The 20,948-nt window shown below is 49.0% G+C and overlaps 1 protein-coding gene across 1 annotated transcript in view; it reads left to right on the plus strand.

Annotated features, from left to right (window-relative positions):
* rab15 (RAB15, member RAS oncogene family) overlaps positions 1-20,948 on the plus strand; it is a 177,540-nt gene that overhangs the window by 145,752 nt on the left and 10,840 nt on the right. The window contains exons 3-5 of the mRNA XM_078233398.1: positions 14,393-14,453; positions 15,979-16,056; positions 16,161-16,250. Of these exons, the coding sequence (XP_078089524.1) occupies positions 14,393-14,453; positions 15,979-16,056; positions 16,161-16,250 (229 nt within the window). The remainder of the gene's footprint in view (positions 1-14,392; positions 14,454-15,978; positions 16,057-16,160; positions 16,251-20,948) is intronic.

A 20,948-nucleotide genomic window follows, 5' to 3' on the forward strand; every position in this document is an offset into this window, starting at 1 on the left:
CCACCTACATCCACGTAAGGGTTCGAATGACCAACTGTGATGCATTCAAGATGAAGTTACCCAACTGCCAGATGTTTAGTGGATCAGAACCAGATGTGAAGTATTGTACTGGAGACAAATCCTTTCCCTGAGAGTAGATTTATTCACGGAATGTCGCATCCTTGCCTCCTGCCCACCAACACGTCAGTGTCCCAGTGGTCCCTACTCCTCGGCTATCAAATAAACAACAACCTAATAAAATGAACTAATTAACAATGTAACAGCCTTTTGGAGGGGGGCACTGTAACAAAGGACAAAAACTATAAGAGAAAGTTATCTAATTAAATTAAAATGTTGTCCCTGGAGGTGATGGTGCTATCCTGTTCCTACAATGGCCAAAAAATACACATTGCCGCCTCATAGAGTCATGTACTTATCCAAATGCTTTTTAAACGTTGCTATTGTACCTGCCTCAACCACTTTTTCTGGCAGATCATTCCTTATACGCACAACCCTCTGTGTGAAGAAGTTGCCCCTCGGGTCCCTGTTTATTGTCCCCAGCCCCCCAGACCTCACTTTAAAGCTATGCCCTCTAGTTTTCAATTCTCCTTCCCTGGGAAAAAGACAATGGGTAGGATTTTCCATTTGCGCTTGTCCCAAGGCCGGAAAAATCCCGCCCGAGGTCAACGGATCTTTGCTACAATTCCCGTGATGGGTGAGATGGGAAAATCCTGCCCTTGGTGCGTTCATCCTAGCTATGCCCCTCATGATTTCATACACTTCAATAAGGTCTCCCCGTCATTCTTCTACGTTCTTTTGGAAATTATTTAGACAATGCCTTTCCCCTGTCAAAGAACTGAACCAAGGTCTCCTGTATCACGGCCAGAGACACTAATAAGCAGTTGCTTGTTATACACTTTTAATACTGAGAGGCCTTGAGAGAGTGGACGTGGAGAGGATGTTTCCACTAGCAGGAGAGACTAGAACCCAAGGACACAACCTCAGAGTGAAGGAACGCTCCTTTAAAACTGAGATAAGGAGGAAGTTTTCCAGCCGGAGGCTGGTGAATCTGTGGAACTCTTTGCCACAGAAGGCTGTGGAGGCCAGATCATTGAGCATCCTTAAGACGGAGATAGATAGGCTCTTGATCAATAAGGGGATCAAGGGTTACGGGGAGAAGGCAGGAGAGTGGGGATGAGAATCATATCAGCCATGATTGAATGGCGGAGCAGACTCGATGGGCCAAATGGCCTAATTCTGCTCCTATATCTTATGGTCTTAATAAAGCAAAAGCAAGAAGATCAAAATTAAACAAAAATAAGGAGGTGGGGATGGGGGGTGACAGCCCCTGGTGCAGCACAGTAGCTAAAACAAAACATCTTTGTTTATTGCCAACTAAATGGCTTGTTAGACCATTGAAGAGTTATATCAACCAGATTGACAGAGCAGGTACAGACAGGAGCAAATGTAACTGTTAAAGCTTCCAGTTACTCAACCTAGTTGCCACGGTGGCATTGAAACCGATATTCCGAGGCTTCTGAGTGCCACCCCTCTTTATACTATTTTAGTAAAACAACAATTAATAAATTGGGTGGCACAGTGGTTAGCACTGCTGGCTCAGGACTCCAGGGACCTGGTTCGATTCCGTCCTCGGGTCACTGTCTGTGTGGAGTTTGCACCTTCTCCCCGTGTCTGCATGGGTTTCCTCCGGGTGCTCCGGTTTCCTCCCACACTCCAAAGATGTGCGGGTTAAGTGGATTGGCCACACTAAATTGCCCCTTAGTGTCCAGGGAGCTTAGCAGGGCAAATACGTGGGATTATGGGGATGGGACCTGGGTGGGATTGTGGTCGGTGCAGACTCAATGGGCCGAATGGCCTCCTTCTGCACTGTAGGATTCTATGATTCTATAAGTGCCAACAGGGAGCCATGTTTCCATGTTGTAGTTTGCCTGTGATTGCTGAAAGCTTTCTGCTGATGGTGGATGAATCCCTGTGGTAATCTATATCCGTAGAGTGCGTCTTCGGAAATATTTCTCTTTGGTAAATCCCTGAGCTAGTCAGCTGCACACAAGCTGCCTCACTGTTCAAGTCAAAATTCGGCAGAGCATGATAAGTGGCTGCCAATTTGCTGCTGCTATTTGGTATTATTGCCCAAGAATGATTTCTACCCCAGTGCTTTAACCAACACTGACATTCGAGTTGTCCAAGGGCGCATCGTATTGTGTTTGCTTAACCACAACACAAGCAATATTTTCCATTGTTGTGCTGTTTATGCTACCTCTGAAAAGCTCCGCAGATGGTTGTTTTGTGGACAAAAGGCTCATTGCACTTATCCTGTCTGAGGATTAGAGCATCGTATCATCACACTTTGAATGAACTTGTCAGCATTTTCTTTTATTAGGAAAAGTCTTTAAAATTTAAAGTTTATTTATTATAGTCACAAGTAAGGGTTACATTCACACTGCAATGAAGTTACTGTGAAAATCCTCTGGTCGCCACACTCCGGCGCCTGTTCGGATACACTGAGGGAGAATTTAGCACGGCCAACGCACCTAATCAGCGCGTCTTTCCGACCAGGAAGACCCTCCATACCAGGATGTTGCCTGGTATGGAGGGTCTTAGCTATGAGGAGAGATTGGGTAAACTGGGGTTGTTCTCCCTGGAAAGACGGAGAATGAGGGGAGATCTAATAGAGGTGTACAAGATTATGAAGGGGATAGATAGGGTGAACGGTGGGAAGCTTTTTCCCAGATCAGAAGTGACGATCACGAGGGGTCACGGGCTCAAGGTGAGAGGGGCGAAGTATAACTCAGATATTAGAGAGATGTTTTTTACACAGAGGGTGGTGGGGGCCTGGAATGCGTTGCCAAGTAGGGTGGTGGAGGCAGACACGCTGACATCGTTTAAGACTTACCTGGATAGTCACATGAGCAGCCTGGGAATGGAGGGATACATTCGATTGGTCGAGTTGGACCAAGGAGCAGCACAGGCTTGGAGGGCCGAAGGGCCTGTTTCCTGTGCTGTACTGTTCTTTGTTCTTTGAAACCAGAGCAGGGGAGAACGTGCAGACTCCGCACAAACAGTGACCCAATTGAACCTGGCTCCCTGGCACTGTGAGGCAGCAGTGCTAACCACTGTGCCATGGGCTTCTTAACATTCCAGGAGCTATGTTTAACAAGCTCTCTCACACGACAAGCTCCCAGTTTCAACCCTCTGCCATTTCGGGGCGATGGAGGGTTGAGGAATGGGAAGAGGTAACATAGATCATTGGGGCAAGTCAGGCTGTGCACCCACAGACTGAGAGCTGGTTATTAACTGGAGGAGAACACCAGGTCAGTCTGAGATAGAACGGCCACGGCATGTGGTGAAACCACAGCTAGTGCGTAAGGGGAAGAAAAAAATCAATTTGTAACCAAGATGGTGGTTGTACTGGGAATGCCATTGGACCAGTAATCCGGAGGCCCAGGCTGACATTCTGGGGTCATGGGTTCAAATCCCAATATGGCAGCCAGTGGAATGTAAGTGCAATTCATAAAATCTGGAATGATAGAATCCCTACAGTGCAGAAGGAGGCCATTTGGCCCATCGAGTTGGCATGGGCAGCACGGTGGCACAGTGGTTAGCACTGTTGCCTCACAGCGCCAGGGACCTGGGTTCAATTCCCGGCTCGGGTCACTGTCTGTGTGGAATTTGCACATTCTCCCCATATCTGCGTGGGTTTCCTCCCACAGTCCAAGGATGTGCGGGTTAGGTGCATTGACCATGCTAAATTTCCCCCTTGCGTCTCAGGATGTGTCGGTTAGAGGGATTAGTGGGATAAATATGTGGGATTACGCAGATAGAGCCCGGGTAGGATTGTTGTCGGTGCAGACTCGATGGGTCGAATGGCCTCTTTCTGCACTGCAGGGATTCTATGAATTCTTCTATGAGTCTACAACAACTCTCTGATAGAGTATCTTACCCAGGCCCTATCTCCATAACCCACACATTTTACCATGGTTAATCCCATTTAACCTGTACATCTTGGAACACTAAGGGGCAATTTGGCATGGACTGTGGGAGGAGACTGGAGCACCCAAAGGAAACCCGCACAGACACGGGGAGAACGTGCAAACTCCACACAGACAGTCACACAAAGGCCAGAATTGAACCCGGGTCCCTGGCACTGTGAGGCAGCTGTGCTAACCACTGTGCCGCCCTTGGTAAAGGTGACCATGAAACTGTCATCAATTGTTAAAAACCCATCTGATTCACTAATGTCCTTTAGGGAAGGAAATCTGCCGTCTTTACCTGGTCTGGCCTACATGTGACTCCAGAGCCACAGCAATGTGGTTGACCCTGAAATGGCCCAGAAAACTGTTCAGCTCAAGGACGATTAGGGATGGCCAACAAATGCTGGCCATTTGCTAGTGACGCCCACATCTGTGAAAGAGAAAAGAAATTGGAGTTCTCACATACAGAGAGACAGTTCAGAAGCATTTTCCAAGCTACAGATGAGATGTTGAGGAGATAGAGCAAAAACTACAGTTAAAGAAGAGGAAGCTTCTTTAACTGTAGGCGGAAATCGGAAGTGGGAAGTTGGGGTGATCTTGGAGAAGTTTGCAGAGGACCAGGGTGAGGGGGAATGAATGAGTGTACAATGATGTAAGAGTGCGAGCTAGGGGGTGTGGGGCAATCAGAATCCCTACAGTGCATGAAGAGACCATTCGGCCCATTTCGCCTGCACTGACAACAACCCCACCCAGGCTCTATCCCCGTAACCCCACGTATTTGCCCTGCTAATACCCCTGACACTAAGGAGCAATTTATCATGGCCAATCAACTTAACTCGCACATCTTTGAAGTGTGGGAGGAAACCAGAGGAAACCCACACAGACAGGGGGAGAATGTGCAAACTTCACACTAACAGTCACCCGAGGCCAGAATTGAACCCGGGTCCCTGGTGCTGTGAGACAGCAGTGCTAACCACTGTGCCGCCTGAGTTGTTTTAAAGCCACGAAGAGGGATGAAAGAGAGGGTGAAGCTCTGGAAATGAATTCACTGGGCTCAAGGAACAGATGAAACTTGAGAAGGATGGAGTCAGAGGGGTGGGGTGATAAGAATGTGGGGAGAACATATGCCACAGAATTCTCAAGGAGCTATGAGTTGTGCAGGGGAGAGGCTGACTTTGGGAACATGGAGAAATGAAGCAATGCGATGAAGGATTTTGGCAGCCATTGGATCGGAAGAGATGAATTTGATTTGATTTGTTATTGCCACATGTATTGGTATACAGTGAAAAGTATTGTTTCTTGCACGCTATACAGCCAAAGCATACCGTTCATAGAGAAGGAAAGGAGAGAGTGCAGAATGTAGTGTTGCAGTCATAGCTAGGGTGTATAGAAAGGTCAACTTAGGTCGAGGTAGGTCCATTCAAAAGTCTGACGGCAGCAGGGAAGAAACTGTTCTTGAGTCGGTTGATACGTGACCTCAGATTTTTGTATCTTTTTCCCGATAGAAGAAGGTGGAAGAGAGAATGTCCGGTGTGGGGTCCTTGATTATGCTGGCTGCTTTTCCCGAGGCAGCGGGAAGTGTTGACAGTGTCAATGGATGGGAGGCTGGTTTGAGTGATGGATTGGGCTACGTTCATGACTTTTTGTAGTTTCTTGCGGAAGAGCAGGAGCCATACCAAGCTGTGATACAACCAGAAAGAATTTGAGGACGGAGGAAGCATGAGTCTGGTAAATGGAGTGGAGATGCCAGCGTTGGACTGGGGTAAACACAGTAAGGAGTCTAACAACACCAGGTTAAAGTCCAACAGGTTTATTTGGTAGCAAACGCCACACTGGCGTTTGCTACCAAATAAACCTATTGGACTTTAACCTGGTGTTGTTAAGACTCCTTACTCTGGTAAATGGAACAGCTGTGAGGGAGGAAACAGAGTCAAGCGGGACTCTGAGGTGCCACATCTCTGCATTTCAATTGCTGCCTTCGAAATTGCGCTTGGAAAGCGAGCCTGTGTTTTCGTGAAGGCCTTAAAATGATTAGCAGGAAACATTGCCAGGGGCTCATTTCCGAGGATGCTAATTGACTGAAATGGAAATCAAACGGCCATTTAATATTGAACAGTTGGAAAGTGTGATTAATCTCAGCAATATTTTGTTTGTCAGGAGCCGAGTAAGCTTTGGATGGCTCCTGTGTGAATTAAATGCCAGAGCATTTGATCAAAGCCAAAGTGCCAGTTGTCAAATAAAGCTTCCTTCAGTGGAGCACAGATGTTATGTGACAGCGAGGCTCAGAGGAAGACTGGGCTCCAAATAACTCTAGCAGTAGCCGACTCCATGGACACATTTGTTTCTGTTGGTAACCGCGGAATCGCAGGGTAAGGTTTTTCACGGACCTGTTTTCCATCTGTGTGTTCTGCTGCACCAGTTTCTGGAGTGCAAGCAGGCAAAGAAGGAGCAGAGACCCTTTGCGCTTGCTTTAGGAACATAGGTGCAGGAGTAGGCCATTCAGCCCTTCGAGCCTGCACCACCATTCAATATGATCATGGCTGATCATGCGCTTCCAGTATCCCACTCCCACTTTCTCTCCATGCCCCTTGACCCCTTTAGCCACAAGGGCCACGTCCAGCTCCCTCTTGAATATATCTAACGAATTGGTCCCCAACAGCTTTCTGTGGTAGAGAATTCCATAGGTTCACAACTCTCTGAACGAAGAAGTTCTTCCTCATCTCAGTCCTGAATGGCTCACCCCTTATTCTTAGACTGTGACCCCCCCTAGTCCTGGACTTCCTCAACATTGGGAACATTCTTCCCGCATCTAGCCTGTCCAGTCCCATCAGGATTTCTGTTTAGACACATTTACAACTGCAGATAGGGTTGCAGCAAAGACATTGATTGTGCTTCAAAGAGGTACTGCATTTTGGAAGATCTAATACAGATAGGAAATATACAGTAAATGGCAGAACCCTTAAGAGTATTGATAGGCAGAGGGATCTGGGTGTAGAGGTACACAGGTCACGGAAAGTGGCAATGCAGGTGGAGAAGGTAGTCAAGAAGGCACACGGCAAGCTTGCCTTCATCGGCCGAGGTATTGAGTTTAAAAACTGGCAAGTCATGTTGCAACTTGTTTGGCAAGTCATGTTTGCAGCAGTAGCCAGAAGCTTTTTCCCAGGGTGGAAGAGTAAATTACTAGGGGGCAGAGGTTTAAGGTGCGAGGGGCAAGGTTTAAAGGAGATGTACGAAGCAGATTTTTTACACAGAGTGTGGTGGGTGCCTGGAACTCGTTGCCGGGGGAAGTAGTGGAAGCGGATATGGTAGTGACTTTTAAGGGGCGTCTTGACAAATACATGAATAGGATGGGAATAGAGGGATATGGTCCCCGGAAGGGTAGGGGGTTTTAGTTAAGTCGGGCAGCATCGTCGGTGCAGGCTTGGAGGGCCGAAGGGCCTGTTCCTGTGCTGTAATTTTCTTTGTTCTTTGTTCTTCATAGAACCTTAGTTAGGCCGCACTTGGAATATAGTGTTCAATTCTGGTCGCCACACTACCAGAAGGATGTGGAGGCTTTGGAGAGGGTGCAGAAAAGATTTACCAGGATGTTGCCTGGTATGGAGGGCATTAGCTATGAGGAGAGGTTGGAGAAACTTGGTTTGTTCTCACTGCAACGACGGAGGTTGAGGGCCGACCTGATAGAAGTCTACAAGATTATGAGAGGCATTGACAGAGTGGATAGTCAGAAGCTTTTCCCCAGGGTGGAAGAATCAGTTACAGGGGGGCATAGGTTTACGGTGCGAGGGGCAATGTTTAAAGGAGATGTACGGGGCAAGTTTTTTACACAGAGTGTGGTGGGTGCCTGGAACTCGCTGCCGGGGGAGGTAGTGGAAGCAGATACGATAGTGACTTTTTAGGGGCATCTTGACAAATACATGAATAGGATGGGAATAGAGGGATATGGTCCCCGGGATAGTAATGGGTTTTAGTTAGGTCGGGTAGCATGGTCAGTGCAGGCCTGGAGGGCCAGATAGTCATGTTGTATACTCAGTAAGATTGCATTTCCGACACCTAGACAGACACCTTTGTCCACTGTTACCTTGTCAAGTGTACGTAGTGACCACAGGAGACTGATTTGTACCTCACACAAGACCAATGCCTTTGGAAGCTATAATCTATCAGAAAGGCGGTGGGGCAGGCACGGTGGCACAGTGGTTAGCACTGCTGCCTCACAGCGCCAGGGACCTGGGTTCGATTCCCGGCTTGGGTCACTGTCTGTGCGGAGTCGGCACATTCTCCCTGTGTGTGTGTGTGTGGGTTTCCTCCGGGTGCTCCGGTTTCCTCCCACAGTCTGAAAGACACGCTGGTTAGGGTGCATTGGCCGTGCTAAATTCTCCCTCAGCGTACCCGAACAGGTGCCGGAATGTAACTTCATTGCAGTGTTAATATAAGCCTATTTGTGACACTAATAAATAAACTTTAAACTTTAAGAAGGGCCCACGACCCATTTCCAGTGCAAATAGGGCACTGGCATTGAAGCTGCCTTGAGTTTGTTTTGCCTCCATGCCTTTCCAGGGGCTCAGTGGCAAATCAGGAACATCAATGTGTTGACAGAGTGTCTTTGCATTAAAGAGATCATTGATGTTCTGGCTGCCTCATAACCATGCATCAAACTTTTTCCATGGACAACATGAGGCAGCCTGGAATAACTCTTCCTAGGCCAGTGTCCTTTCACCAAATTTAGATTTAATTAGATAGTCGGTGTAATGGTTTTAATCAGGCAATTGCGATTGGCCTCTTGAATATGGACTCCCTGATTCGGAACCAAATTGAGGGAGCCCCATGCTCTGTATTTAAACAGGAGTGTCAGTGCCTCTGGCACTCTGGATGTAGACTGCATGCTGAGAACACTCTGTATCGTGTTGTTGGATCTTGTAAATAAAGGAATTCTGGTGAAGGGACTTCCGCCTCCGAGAGCTTATTACAGTCAGCAACACCCAGATACTGCCTCGTCCAGAGTATAAACCCAGAGTGCAAATACTCTGAAACCCAGAGTGCCAATACCCTGAAACCCAGAGTGCCAATACCCTGAAACCCAGAGTGCCAATACCCTGAAACCCAGAGTGCCAATACCCTGAAACCCAGAGTGCCAATACCCTGAAACCCAGAGTGCCAATACCCTGAAACCCAGAGTGCCAATACCCTGACACTCCACATTATGTACACAGGCAGGGCTCCCTGATTAGACAAGCCAATACTGCCTTAATCAGGGAGCTTGTATTCTAAGGGCTCCACATCATGGATCCTGTTAAAGTCATTCCACAGCCCAAGGTTTTTAAGGAATGGCAGGATGCTCTTGCAACCTAGAGTGACACCCATAAAATGTGATGAGCACTTTCAGTGTTACCCTTGTGTGGGGCCTCTGTGCTGACTGGGTGAATGCTGCAGTTTTGACAACCGTTCAGTCCATTGTACTCGAGACAACAGTTCACCATTGCCTTTGCTTATGATCCTTCTGTAGTTTCCCTCAACCCCTGTCAAAGACAGAAACAAGAGACTGAACCTTAATCTCGCTCCACAATCAACACCCATCACCACCCCCCGCACACCCCCCGCCCCATCCCGTCCCCGTCACCCTGCCAAACTCAATCAGCTGTGATTGGGTGTGAGATACTAAAACTCCAAAAATCTCCAACCAGATCGCAGTCAGCCTCCAACCTACCTACAGCTGTGCTTAACAGAGCCATCCCATGGGCTATCGTCCCATTCCCAGGAGCTGGGATGGCCAATTAAATGTGTTCCTGAGGGTGGCAGCTACGGACTGAACCTGCACCCCCGGCCTGAGGATACTGGCAGCTGATTGGAAGTGACACGTCTTTGGAGGAGAAGGTAAATAATTTCCGCTGCCACTCTTGCTTGCACCGCCCCTCCCCTCCCCCCGCACAGCCCCCTCCACACTCCCCCACTCACCCCCCCACCCACCATCCACCACCCCTCCCTCCACCCACCACCCCCATCTCCCCCCCCACCCACTTTCCCCCCCCCACCCACCCACCCCCACCTCCCCCCCACCCACCGTCCCACCCACCATCCACCACCCCTCCCCCCACCCCCCCCCTTCTTCCCCCCCCCACCCACCTCCCCCCACCCACCCACCCACCCCCACCTCTCACCCACCGCCCCCCCGCCCCCACGTCCCCCCCACCCACCCCCCCTCCACACACCCCACCATCCACTGGCATCCCTCCACCCCCTCCCCCCACCATCCACCGCCACTCCGCCGCCCCCCCCCATCCACCGGCACCCCAGCAACATCATGTATCTACCTTCCCCAGATCAAACCCTAATTTTTGCAGCACATGCAACGTCCCAGCCTCACGAATGACATTTGCAAGCGTTGATCATTACTGTACCAACACCTTCAATTCACAAACCGGTGACTTTCCTCTGGAACTTGCGCTTGCTATCACCTGGCTTCCCCTTCCTCTGTTTAATTGTTGTACTTTATAGAATCCCTGCAGTGCAGAAGGAGGCCATTCAGCCCATCGATCCTGTACCGAGAAAGGTCCCACCTGGGCCTTATCCCCGTAACCCCATGTCTCCCCTACTAATACTGCTGACACTAAGGGGCAATTTAACATGGCCAATCAACCTAACCCACACGTCTTTGGACTGTGGGAGAAACCGGAGCACCCGGAGGAAACCCAGGCAGACACGGGGAGAACGTGCAAACTCCACACAGACAGTGACCTGAGGCCGGAATTGAACCCAGGTCTTGGGCGCTGTGAGGCAGCAGTGCTAACCACTGTGCCACCGTATTCGGAACTGATGGTGCTTCTTGGGGCATTCCCAGCAGCAGGAGCCTGTGTGCTGGTAAGAGGTGTCGCTTCTTGATCTCACTGTGCCTGGCCGTGGCAGGGGCCTGAGCGTCAGCCCCTGCTCTGCCACCAGGATGGGGCCTTTGCCCCTCCTGCTGACCCCGGGGAAGGGGTGCATGGGCTTCCACTGAGGAGAGAAGCCCCTGCTCCTATTCCTGGACTTTACGCCACTGCGCCTAACTCAATGGCAGGTGAGTGGACCCTGTGCCGTGGTGGAACTCCCCGCCAATAACCCTTCCCATTTCCTGAGCAGCCCTGTCCAAGGTTAGTGTGACTTTGCAGCCTAACGATTAATTGGCAGCAGTCAGAACATTCAGAACTGATGCCAAGAAAATCTTCACGGGCAACCTTTTATTGTTTGTTTTGGAAACATAGAATGTGATGAGCAAAGCCATGTTGGGAAGAATTTGTCATTGATTAATATTTGCAGACCTTGCGATCAAAGTGATGGGCAGAGACCTAATGGCCCTTCTCTCTTTCCTCAATACAAAATCCAGGACGGTTTGCTGAATATTCTCTCTCATGAAGAAAATGCTCTTTTCTTGCGACTCGGCTATAACCCAATCTTCATTCTCTATAATCCGTAGCACAACATTTCAATACCGAAAAGCATTCCTTTTCTTCTCAAGGTTGGCACAGTGGTTAGCACTGCTGCCTCACAGTGCCAGGGACCCGAGTTTGATCCCCGGCTTGGGTCACTGTCCGTGTGGAGTTTGCACATCCTCCCCATGTCCACACAGGTTTCCTCCGGGTGCTCCGGTTTCCCCCCACAGTCTGAAAGATGTGCTGGTTAGGTGTATTGGCCGTGCTAAACTGACCCTCGTGTCAGAGGGATTAGCAGGATAAATATGTGTGGTTACAGGAATAGGGCCTGGGTGGATTGTGGTTGGTACAGACTTGATGGGCCAAATGGCCTCCTTCTGCACTGTAGGATTCTATGATTCTAAGGCAAGTTTGATAAGGAGAGTAACAGGAATTGATTGTGGAGTAATATGCAGATCCTCAGAATATTTGATTTGATTTATTATTGTCACATATATTGGAATACAGTGAAAAGTATTGTTTCTTGCACGCTATGCAGAAAAAGCATACCGTTCATAGAGTACATAGGGGAGAAGGAGCGAGGATGCAGAATATAGTCATAGAATCATAGAGGTTTACAGCATGGAAACAGGCCCTTCGGCCCAACCTGTTCATGCCGCCCTTTTTGTTTTGACCACTAAACTAGTCCCAATTGCCCGCGTTTGGTCCATATCCCTCTATACCCGTCTTACCCATGCAACTGTCCAATTGCTTTTTAAAAGACAAAATTGTACCCACCTCTACTACTACCTCTGGCAACTCGTTCCAGACACTCACCACCCTCCGTGTGAAACAATTGCCCCTCTGGGCCCCTTTGTATCTCTCCCCTCTCACCTTAAACCTATGCCCTCTAGTTTTACACTCCCCTACCTTTGGGAAAGGATGTTGACTATCTACCTAATCTATGCCCCTCATTATTTTATAGACCTCTATAAGATCACCCCTCAGCCTCCTACGCTCCAGGGAAAAAAGTCCCAGTCTATCCAGCCTCTCATTATAACTCAAATCATTAAGTCCCGGTAGCATCCTTGTAAGAGTGTTACAGTCATAGCTAGGGTGAAGAGAAAGACCAACTTAATATAAGGTAGGTCCATTGAAAAATCTGATGGCGGCAGGGAAGAAGCTGTTCTTGAATCAGTTGGTATGTGTTCTCAGACATTTGTAACTTTTTCCCAATGGAAGAAGGTGGAAGAGAGTATGTCCGGGAAGTGTTGGGTCTTTGATTATGCTGGCTGTTTTTCCGAGACTATTGATTGGCACCACATCTACAAATATCCACTCCCTCCACCACCGACGCTCAGTAGCAGCAGTGTGTACTATCTACAAGATGCACTGCTGCAATTCACCAAAGATCTGTAGATAGTACCTTCTAAACTCACTTTAGACCACTTCCATCTAGAAGGACAAGGGCAGCAGATACATGGGAACACCATCACCTGCAAGTCCCCTCCAAGCCACTCACTGTCCTGAAATATATCACTTAGGCCCCTGGGGTCAAAATCTGGAATTCCCTCCCTTACGGCATTGTGGGTCAACCCACAGCACGTGGACTGCAGCGATTCAAGAAGGCGGCTCACCACCACCTTCTCAAGGGCAACTAGGGATGGGCAATAAATGCTGGCCAGCCAGCGACGCCCACGTCCCACAAATGAATTTTTAAAAAGAGTCAATGGATGGGAGGCTGGTTTGCGCGCTGGACTGGGCTACGTTCACAACCCTTTGTAATTTCTTGCAGTCTTGGTCAGAGCAGGAGCCATACCAAGCAGATAGGGTGAAGAGAAAAATCAGCTTAATATAAGATAGGACCATTCAACAGTCTGATGACAGCAGGGAAGAAGCTGTCCTTGAGTCGGTTGGTACGTGGTCTCAGACTTTTGTATCTTTTTCCCGACAGAAGAAGTTTGCAAATGATTAACTTTGGAATAATATTGTCCTTGTTTCTATCCAGGACCATATGCGAGAGTAAATTCCTTCCCTCCTCCCCACCACAATCCACCCAGGCCCTATTCCTGTAACCACACATATTTATCCTGCTAATCCCTCTGACACTAGGGTCAATTTAGCACGGCCAATACACCTAACCAGCACATCTTTCAGACTGTGGGAGGAAACCGGAGCACCCGGAGGAAACCTATGTGGACATGGGGAGGATGTGCAAACTCCACACGGACAGTGACCCAAGCCGGGAATCAAACCCGGGTCCCTGGCACTGTGAGGCAGCAGTGCTAACCACTGTGCCAACCTTGAGAAGAAAAGGAATGCTTTTCGGTATTGAAATGTTGTGTTACGGATTACAGAGAATGAAGATTGGGTTATAGCTGAGTCGCCAAAAAAGAGCATTTTCTTCACCACAACATTAAAACTTATGACATGGTCTCCTACTTCAAGTTATTCCAGTCTTGGTCAGAGCAGGAGCCATACCAAACTGTAAAACCAAAAGAGAAAATGCTGGAAAATCTCATCAGGTCTGGCAGCATCTGTAAAGCAGAAAAGAGCTGACATTTCGAGTCCAGATGACCCTTTGTCAAAGCTCTTTTCTCTCCTGACAGATGCTGCCACACCTGATGAGATTTTCCAGCATTTTCTCTTTTGGTTTCAGATTCCAGCATTCGCAGTAATTTTATCAAGCTGTAAAACATCTTGAAAGGATGCTTTCATGGTGCATCTGTAAAAATTGGTGAGAGTCATAGTGGACATGCTGAATTTTCTGAGTCTCCTGAGAAAGTAAGGGCATTGGTGGGCTTTCTTAACTATAGTTTCGGTGTGGAGGAACCAGGACAGATTGTTGGTGATCTGGACATCTGGAAACTTGAAGCTCTTGACAATTTCCACTTCATTCCCGTTGATGTAGACAGGCATGTCCTCCACGACGTTTCCTGAAGTCGATGACTATCCCCTTCCTTTTACTGACTTTGAGGTATTTTCCAAGTTTGGCAATTATGATTTTAACGCTTATTTCATCCATTTACATTGTTTTCTCAGGGACACTGCAGGACAGGAACGATACCAGACGATCACAAAGCAGTACTACCGGCGGGCCCAGGTGAGCTCCACATTATGCTCTGCGTTTTGAAGGGGAGAGCGTGGCACGGTCGTAATGTCACTGGAGTGGTACTCCTCAGGCTAATGCTCTGGGGACATGAGTTCAAAGCCCACAGTGGTAGCTGGTGGAAGTTACACTCTAGATTTATTAACTGAGTTTAAAGTCAGTCACAGAAAATGACCATGATAATTTGATTTGATTTATTATTGTCACATGTATTAACATACAGTGAAAAGTATTGTTTCTTGCGTGCTATACAGACAAAGCATACCGTTCATAGAGTACATAGGGGAGAAGGAAACCATACAAACTCTACAGTGCAGAAACAGGCCATTCGGCCCATCGAGTCTGCACTGACAACAATCCCACCCAGGCATTAACCCTATAACCCCACACATTCACCCCGCCAATCCCTCTAACCAACGCAGCCCGGGATACCAAGGGGCAATTGAGCATTGCCAATCAATCTAACGCGCGCATCTTTGGACTGTGGGAGGAAAAAGGAGCACATGGAGGAAACCCACACAGACACGGGGAGAACGTGCAAACTCCACGCAGGCAGTTACACGAAACCGGAATTGAACTCAGGTCCCTGGCCTTGTGAGGCAGCAGTGCTAACCTCTGTGCCACTGTGCTACCCTGCGGTTCACTCGTAAGGGCCCTCTGAAATGGCCTAGCACGCCACTCAGTTCAAGGGCAATTAGGGATGGGCACCAAATACTGGACTTGTCAGAGATGCCCACGTCCCATGTAAAAAATATTTTTTGAGAAGACACCTTGGATAGTGAGATGGCACAACTGAATTTAAAACTCATTGTAATTTAAAGCAAGGACACTTCCGCGAGTGGTTTAGTGGGTAAGTGTTTTTGACTGATTTGACATAAACATGGCAAGTTGTTTTTGTTTCTTATAGAATCCCTACAGTGCAGAAGGAGGCCATTCGGCCCATCAAGTCTGCACTGACAACAATCCCACCTGGGCCCTATTCCTGTAATCCCATGTATTTATCCTGCTAATCCCCCTGACACTATGGGGCAATTTAGCGTGGCCAATCCACCTAACCTGCACATCTTTGGACTGTGGGAGGAAACCAGAGCAGCTGAAGGAAACCCACACAGACACGGGGAGAACATGCAATTTCCACTCAGACAGTGACCCAAGGCCGGAATTGAACCTGGGTCCCTGGCGCTGTGAGGCAGCAGTGCTAATCACTGTGCCACTGTGCTGCCCCATCACATATGTGGTGTCACACTGGCAATATAAACCATAATACCCAGGCATACGCCAGAGTTGCAGTCGCAACCACCTTCTAAGTAGCTGTATACTTAGCTGGATTTGCAGTTCTCAAGCAATGACCTTAAAGGCACAGGTCTCTTAGCAACTTACAGCTATCCAAAGTCAAAGATCATGCCAGCTATCCACATTGCTAAGGTGAATTATGGACATGATATGGTCACTGCCGTGAGTGTGACTCATTTTCCACTAACATCTGTAACAAATCTGATTTATTCCCCTTCATTTATAGGGTATCTTTTTGGTGTATGATATTACAAGCGAACGCTCCTTTCAACATATTATGAAATGGGCCAGCGATGTTGATGAGGTAGGAGAGGAAGGAATAGTCTTATCTTTGAATAAATATTGGAACATAAGGAGTCCATTGTCTGTGTTTAATGGATTGCTCCCATTGTGTTGCTTCCTGGGCAGTATGCACCTGATGGAGTTCAGAAAATTCTCATAGCCAACAAGACAGACGAGGAACAAAAAAGACAAGTGGGTGCAGAACAAGGTCACAAGGTAAGTGCTTTCTGGGTCGTATGTTCCATCCCGTTCTGTGGGTTCTGCCCGACGGCAGCTCCTTGTCTGTTGATATCCCACACAATTTTTCTTGGCAATTTTGTTTTATCACTGCTGGTTTGCCATTGCCTTCCACTCTCAAGGACAAAGTGAGGAGAGAGAGGGCCCATGTCTATCTCAGCTGGAGCAGGAATCAGGCCTGCACTGGGGGTGGGGAGTGGGGTAGGCGGTGGTGTAGTGGTAATGTCACTGGACTGGTAATCCAAGGGCCAGGCTGATGCTTTGGGGAAGCAGATCATAGAATCCCTACACGGAAGGGGGCCATTTGGCCCATTGAGTCTGTACCGACCACAATCCGACCTAGGCCCCATTCCTGCAACCCTTATTTACCTCGCTAATCCCCCCGACACTAGGGTCAATTTAGAATGGCCGATCGACCTAACTTTACTGTTCAAAAATCCATCCATCTTTGCCTTGAAAACATTCAATGAGGTAGCCTCAACTGCTTCACTGCGCAGGGAATCATAGAATCCCTACAGTGCAGAAGGAGGCCATTTGGCCCATCAAGTCTGCACCAACCACAATCCCACCGAGGCCCAATGCCTGTAATCCCACGCATTTACCCTCCCTGCTATTCCTCCTGACACTAAGGGGCAATTTGGCACAGCCAATCCACCTTACCCGCACATCTTTGGACTGTGGGAGGAAACCAGAGCATCCGGAGGAAACCCACGCAGACACGGGGAGAACGTGCAGACTCTGCACTGACAGTGACCCGAGGCCGGAATTGAAGCCGGGTCCCTGGTGTTGTGAGGCAGCAGTGCTAACCACTGTGCCACCGTGCCATCCAGAGGTTCAAATCCCTCCACAGTAGCTGGCAGAGTTAATTCAATTAATAAAGTGTGATTTGATTTGATTTATTATCAAAGGGTGGCATGGTGGCGCAGTGGTTAGCACTGCTGTCTCACAGTACCAGAAACCCAGGTTCAATTCCAGCCTCGGGTCACTGTCTGTGTGGAGTTTGCACGTTCTCCCCGTGTCTGCGTGGGTTTCCTCCGGGTGCTCCGATTTCTTCCCACAGTCCAAACTTGTGCAGGTTAGGTGGATTAGCCATGCTAAATTTCCCCTTAGTGTCAGGGGGATTAGCAGGGTAAATATGTGGGGTTATGGGGATAGGGCCTGGGTGGGTTATTGTCAGTGCAGACTCAATGGGCCAAAAGGCCTCTTTCTGCACTGTAGGGATACATGATTATTGTCACATGTGATGCGCGTTATCACACACGAGGCTTGATGCTCAGGAAATAAAGGCTTTTATTTGCTGTAACAAGGCAGCTACTAATTATATACACGATCCCAGACTGAGGGGTCCCAGACAGAGCAGAGACCTTTATACCTCTCCCAGGAGGCGGAGCCCGACTGGGATGTACCACAATAACTATAATGCAAGGTGTAACAACCCAACCCTAACCCCAACAGCAACAAGTAGAACAACCCATCCCTAACCCCAACAGCAACATTATACATACTTGTAGTACTGGCCAGACCCTGGCTCAGTACTATCTAGTGGGAACCAACGATGGTTCACCACATTCACCCCTCCTTTGAAGACAAAGGCCGGCGGGGTACAAAAAACAGAATAATTTATCATCAGTCTATAAGTTCAGACGGTCAGGAGGACCGCACCGTCGTTGTGACCTCCTCAAAACCGGCGATGACACCGGAGTAGGCACTCGCGGTGGCGTTCTCCCCAAGGCGATGTCCAACTGTTCCTCCACAGACTCACGGGCCGGTTGACCCTGAGGTGATGGTAATCCATGGAGTTCCGACACGCCCTGAAGTGGCGACCCATCCTCTGGACTCAGGCAAGCTATACATGGGAGTAAAAGGGTTAAGTAATGGTCCCGATGCTGCCCGCGCCGTGTCCGGAGGGGAAACAAGAGTTATGGGGTTTGTAACAGGGGGTATGGGAGCGACAGGGGTTCCTACGTCCCCTGCTGGCGCCAGGTCTCGGATCGAGACCGTGTCCTCTCGCCCGTCAGGGTATGCCACATAGGCATACTGAGGGTTGGCGTGGAGGAGATGGACCTGTTCGACCAATGGGTCGGACTTGCGGGCCCTTACATGTCGCCGCAGGAGGACAGGTCCTGAGTACGTCAACCAAGACGGTAATGAGGTCCCAGAGGAAGACTTCCGAGGGAATGAAAACATCCTCTCATGGGGAGTAGCGTTGGTTGCCGTACACAGGAGTGAGCGTATGGAATGGAGCGCATCAGGGAGCACCTCTTGCCAACGGGAGACTGGAAGGCTTTTTGACTTCAACGCCAGTAAGACAGCCTTCCAGACTGTAGCATTCTCACATTCCACCTGTCCGTTACCCCTAGGGTTGTAGCTCGTGGTTCTACTAGAGGCAATCCCGTATGAGAGCAGGTATTGCCTCAAGTCATCGCTCATGAACGACGAGCCCCTGTCGCTGTGAATGTAGCTGGGGTACCCGAACAGGGTAAAAAGATCACGGAATGCCTTGATAACCGTGGCAGCGGATGTATCAGAGCAGGGAATAACAAAAGGGAATCTCGAGTACTCGTCAATGATGTTGAGGAAGTACACATTCCGATCTGTTGAGGGAAGGGGGCCCTTAAAATCGACACTCAGTCTCTCGAAGGGACGAGTGGCCTTGACTAATTGTGCCCGGTCAGGTCGGTAAAAGTGCGGTTTGCATTCCGCGCATACCCGACAGCTTCTTGTTATGGACCTGACATCCTCCACCGAGTAGGGCAGGTTGCGGGCTTTTATAAAGTGGTAGAGCCAAGTGACCCCAGGATGGCATAGGTCATTATGGAGAGCCTGCAAACGGTCCTCCTGTATACTGGCGCATGTTCCACGCGAGAGGGCATCCGAGGGCTCATTGAGTTTCCCTGGACGATACATGATGTCATAGTTATAGGTTGAGAGTTCAATTCTCCACCGCAAGATCTTGTCATTCTTGATCTTGCCCCTCAGCGTGTTATTAAACATGAACGCCACGGACCGCTGGTCCGTGATCAGGGTGAACCGTTTTCCCGCCAAGTAATGGCGCCAGTGCCTGACGGCCTCCACAATGGCCTGGGCCTCCTTTTCCACCGCTGAATGCCGAATTTCGGGGCCTTGGAGGGTGCGGGAAAAAAAGGCGACGAGCCTGCCCGCCTGATTAAGTGTGGCGGCCAGGGCGAAATCAGATGCATCGCTCTCCACCTGAAAGGGGATGGACTCATCAACAGCGTGCATCGTAGCTTTCGCAATAACACGCTGAGGGGCAAGATCAAGAATGACAAGATCTTGCGGTGGAGAATTGAACTCTCCACCTATAACTATGACATCATGTATCGTCCAGGGAAACTCAATGAGCCCTCGGATGCCCTCTCGCGTGGAACATGCGCCAGTATACAGGAGGACCGTTTGCAGGCTCTCCATCGTTTCGCCGGACTGCCGTCGTCGAGTGGCTAAGAGGTAACGAGCGTGTATTTCGTTGGGCGGTTTAATGTAACGCTTCTTAAGAAGCCCGAGGGCCTTTGTGTAGTCGGTGGCCGCACGGATCGCGAGGTAGACGGTGTCGCTTACCCTCGCATGGAGGACCCGGAGTCTGTCATCATCTGTGGTGACCGCTGCGGAGGCTGCCAGGTAGTCCTCAAAACATTTCAACCAGTGGTCGAAGGTGTTAGAGGCGCCCACCGCACGTGGATCTAGTGTAAGGCGTTCAGGCTTCAGTATCTGCTCCATACTCTTTTTTCTTCCGACGAGAGTTTATTTACAGCAAATAAAATTGATGCGCGTTATCACACACGAGGCTTGATGCTCAGGAAATAAAGGCTTTTATTTGCTGTAACAAGGCAGCTACTAATTATATACACAATTCCAGACTGAGGGGTCCCAGACAGAGCAGAGACCTTTATACCTCTCCCAGGAGGTGGAGCCCGATTGGGATGTACCACAATAACTATAATACAAGGTGTAACAACCCAACCCTAACCCCAACAGCAACAAGTAGAACAACCCATCCCTAACCCCAACAGCAACATATATACATACTTGTAGTACTGGCCAGACTCTGGCTCAGTACTATCTAGTGGGAACCAACGATGGTTCACCACAACATGTATTGGGATCCAGTAAAAAGTATTGATCCTTGCATACTATCCAGACAAACTGTCCATACTGTTCATAGAGCACATAGGGGAGAAAGAAAGAAGAGGATGCAGAATGGGCGAGTGAGTGTGCGAGGATCTGGCAGATGGAGTATAACGTTGACAAATGCGAGGTTATTCACTTTAGAGGAAATAATAGCAAATTGGATTATTATCTAAATGGAAAAAAATTACAACATGCAAAGGGACCTGGGGGTCCTTGTGCATGAGACGCAAAAACCCAGTCTGCAGGTGCAACAGGTGATCAAGAAGGCAAATGGGATGTTGGCCTACATCGCAAGGGGGATAGAATATAAAAGCAGAGATGTCTTGCTGCATCTGTACAGGGCATTGGTGAGGCCGCAGCTGGAATACTGTGTGCAGTATTGGTCACCTTATCTGCGGAAGGATATATTGGCCTTGGAGGGAGTGCAGAGAAGGTTCACCAGGTTGATACCAGAGATAAGGGGTGTTGATTATGAGGAGAGACTGAGCAGATTGGGTTTGTACTCGTTGGAATTTAGAAGGCTGAGGGGGG

Source organism: Mustelus asterias, chromosome 18, assembly GCF_964213995.1.
Source record: "Mustelus asterias chromosome 18, sMusAst1.hap1.1, whole genome shotgun sequence".
In the NCBI taxonomy this organism is placed as follows: Eukaryota; Metazoa; Chordata; class Chondrichthyes; order Carcharhiniformes; family Triakidae; genus Mustelus; species Mustelus asterias.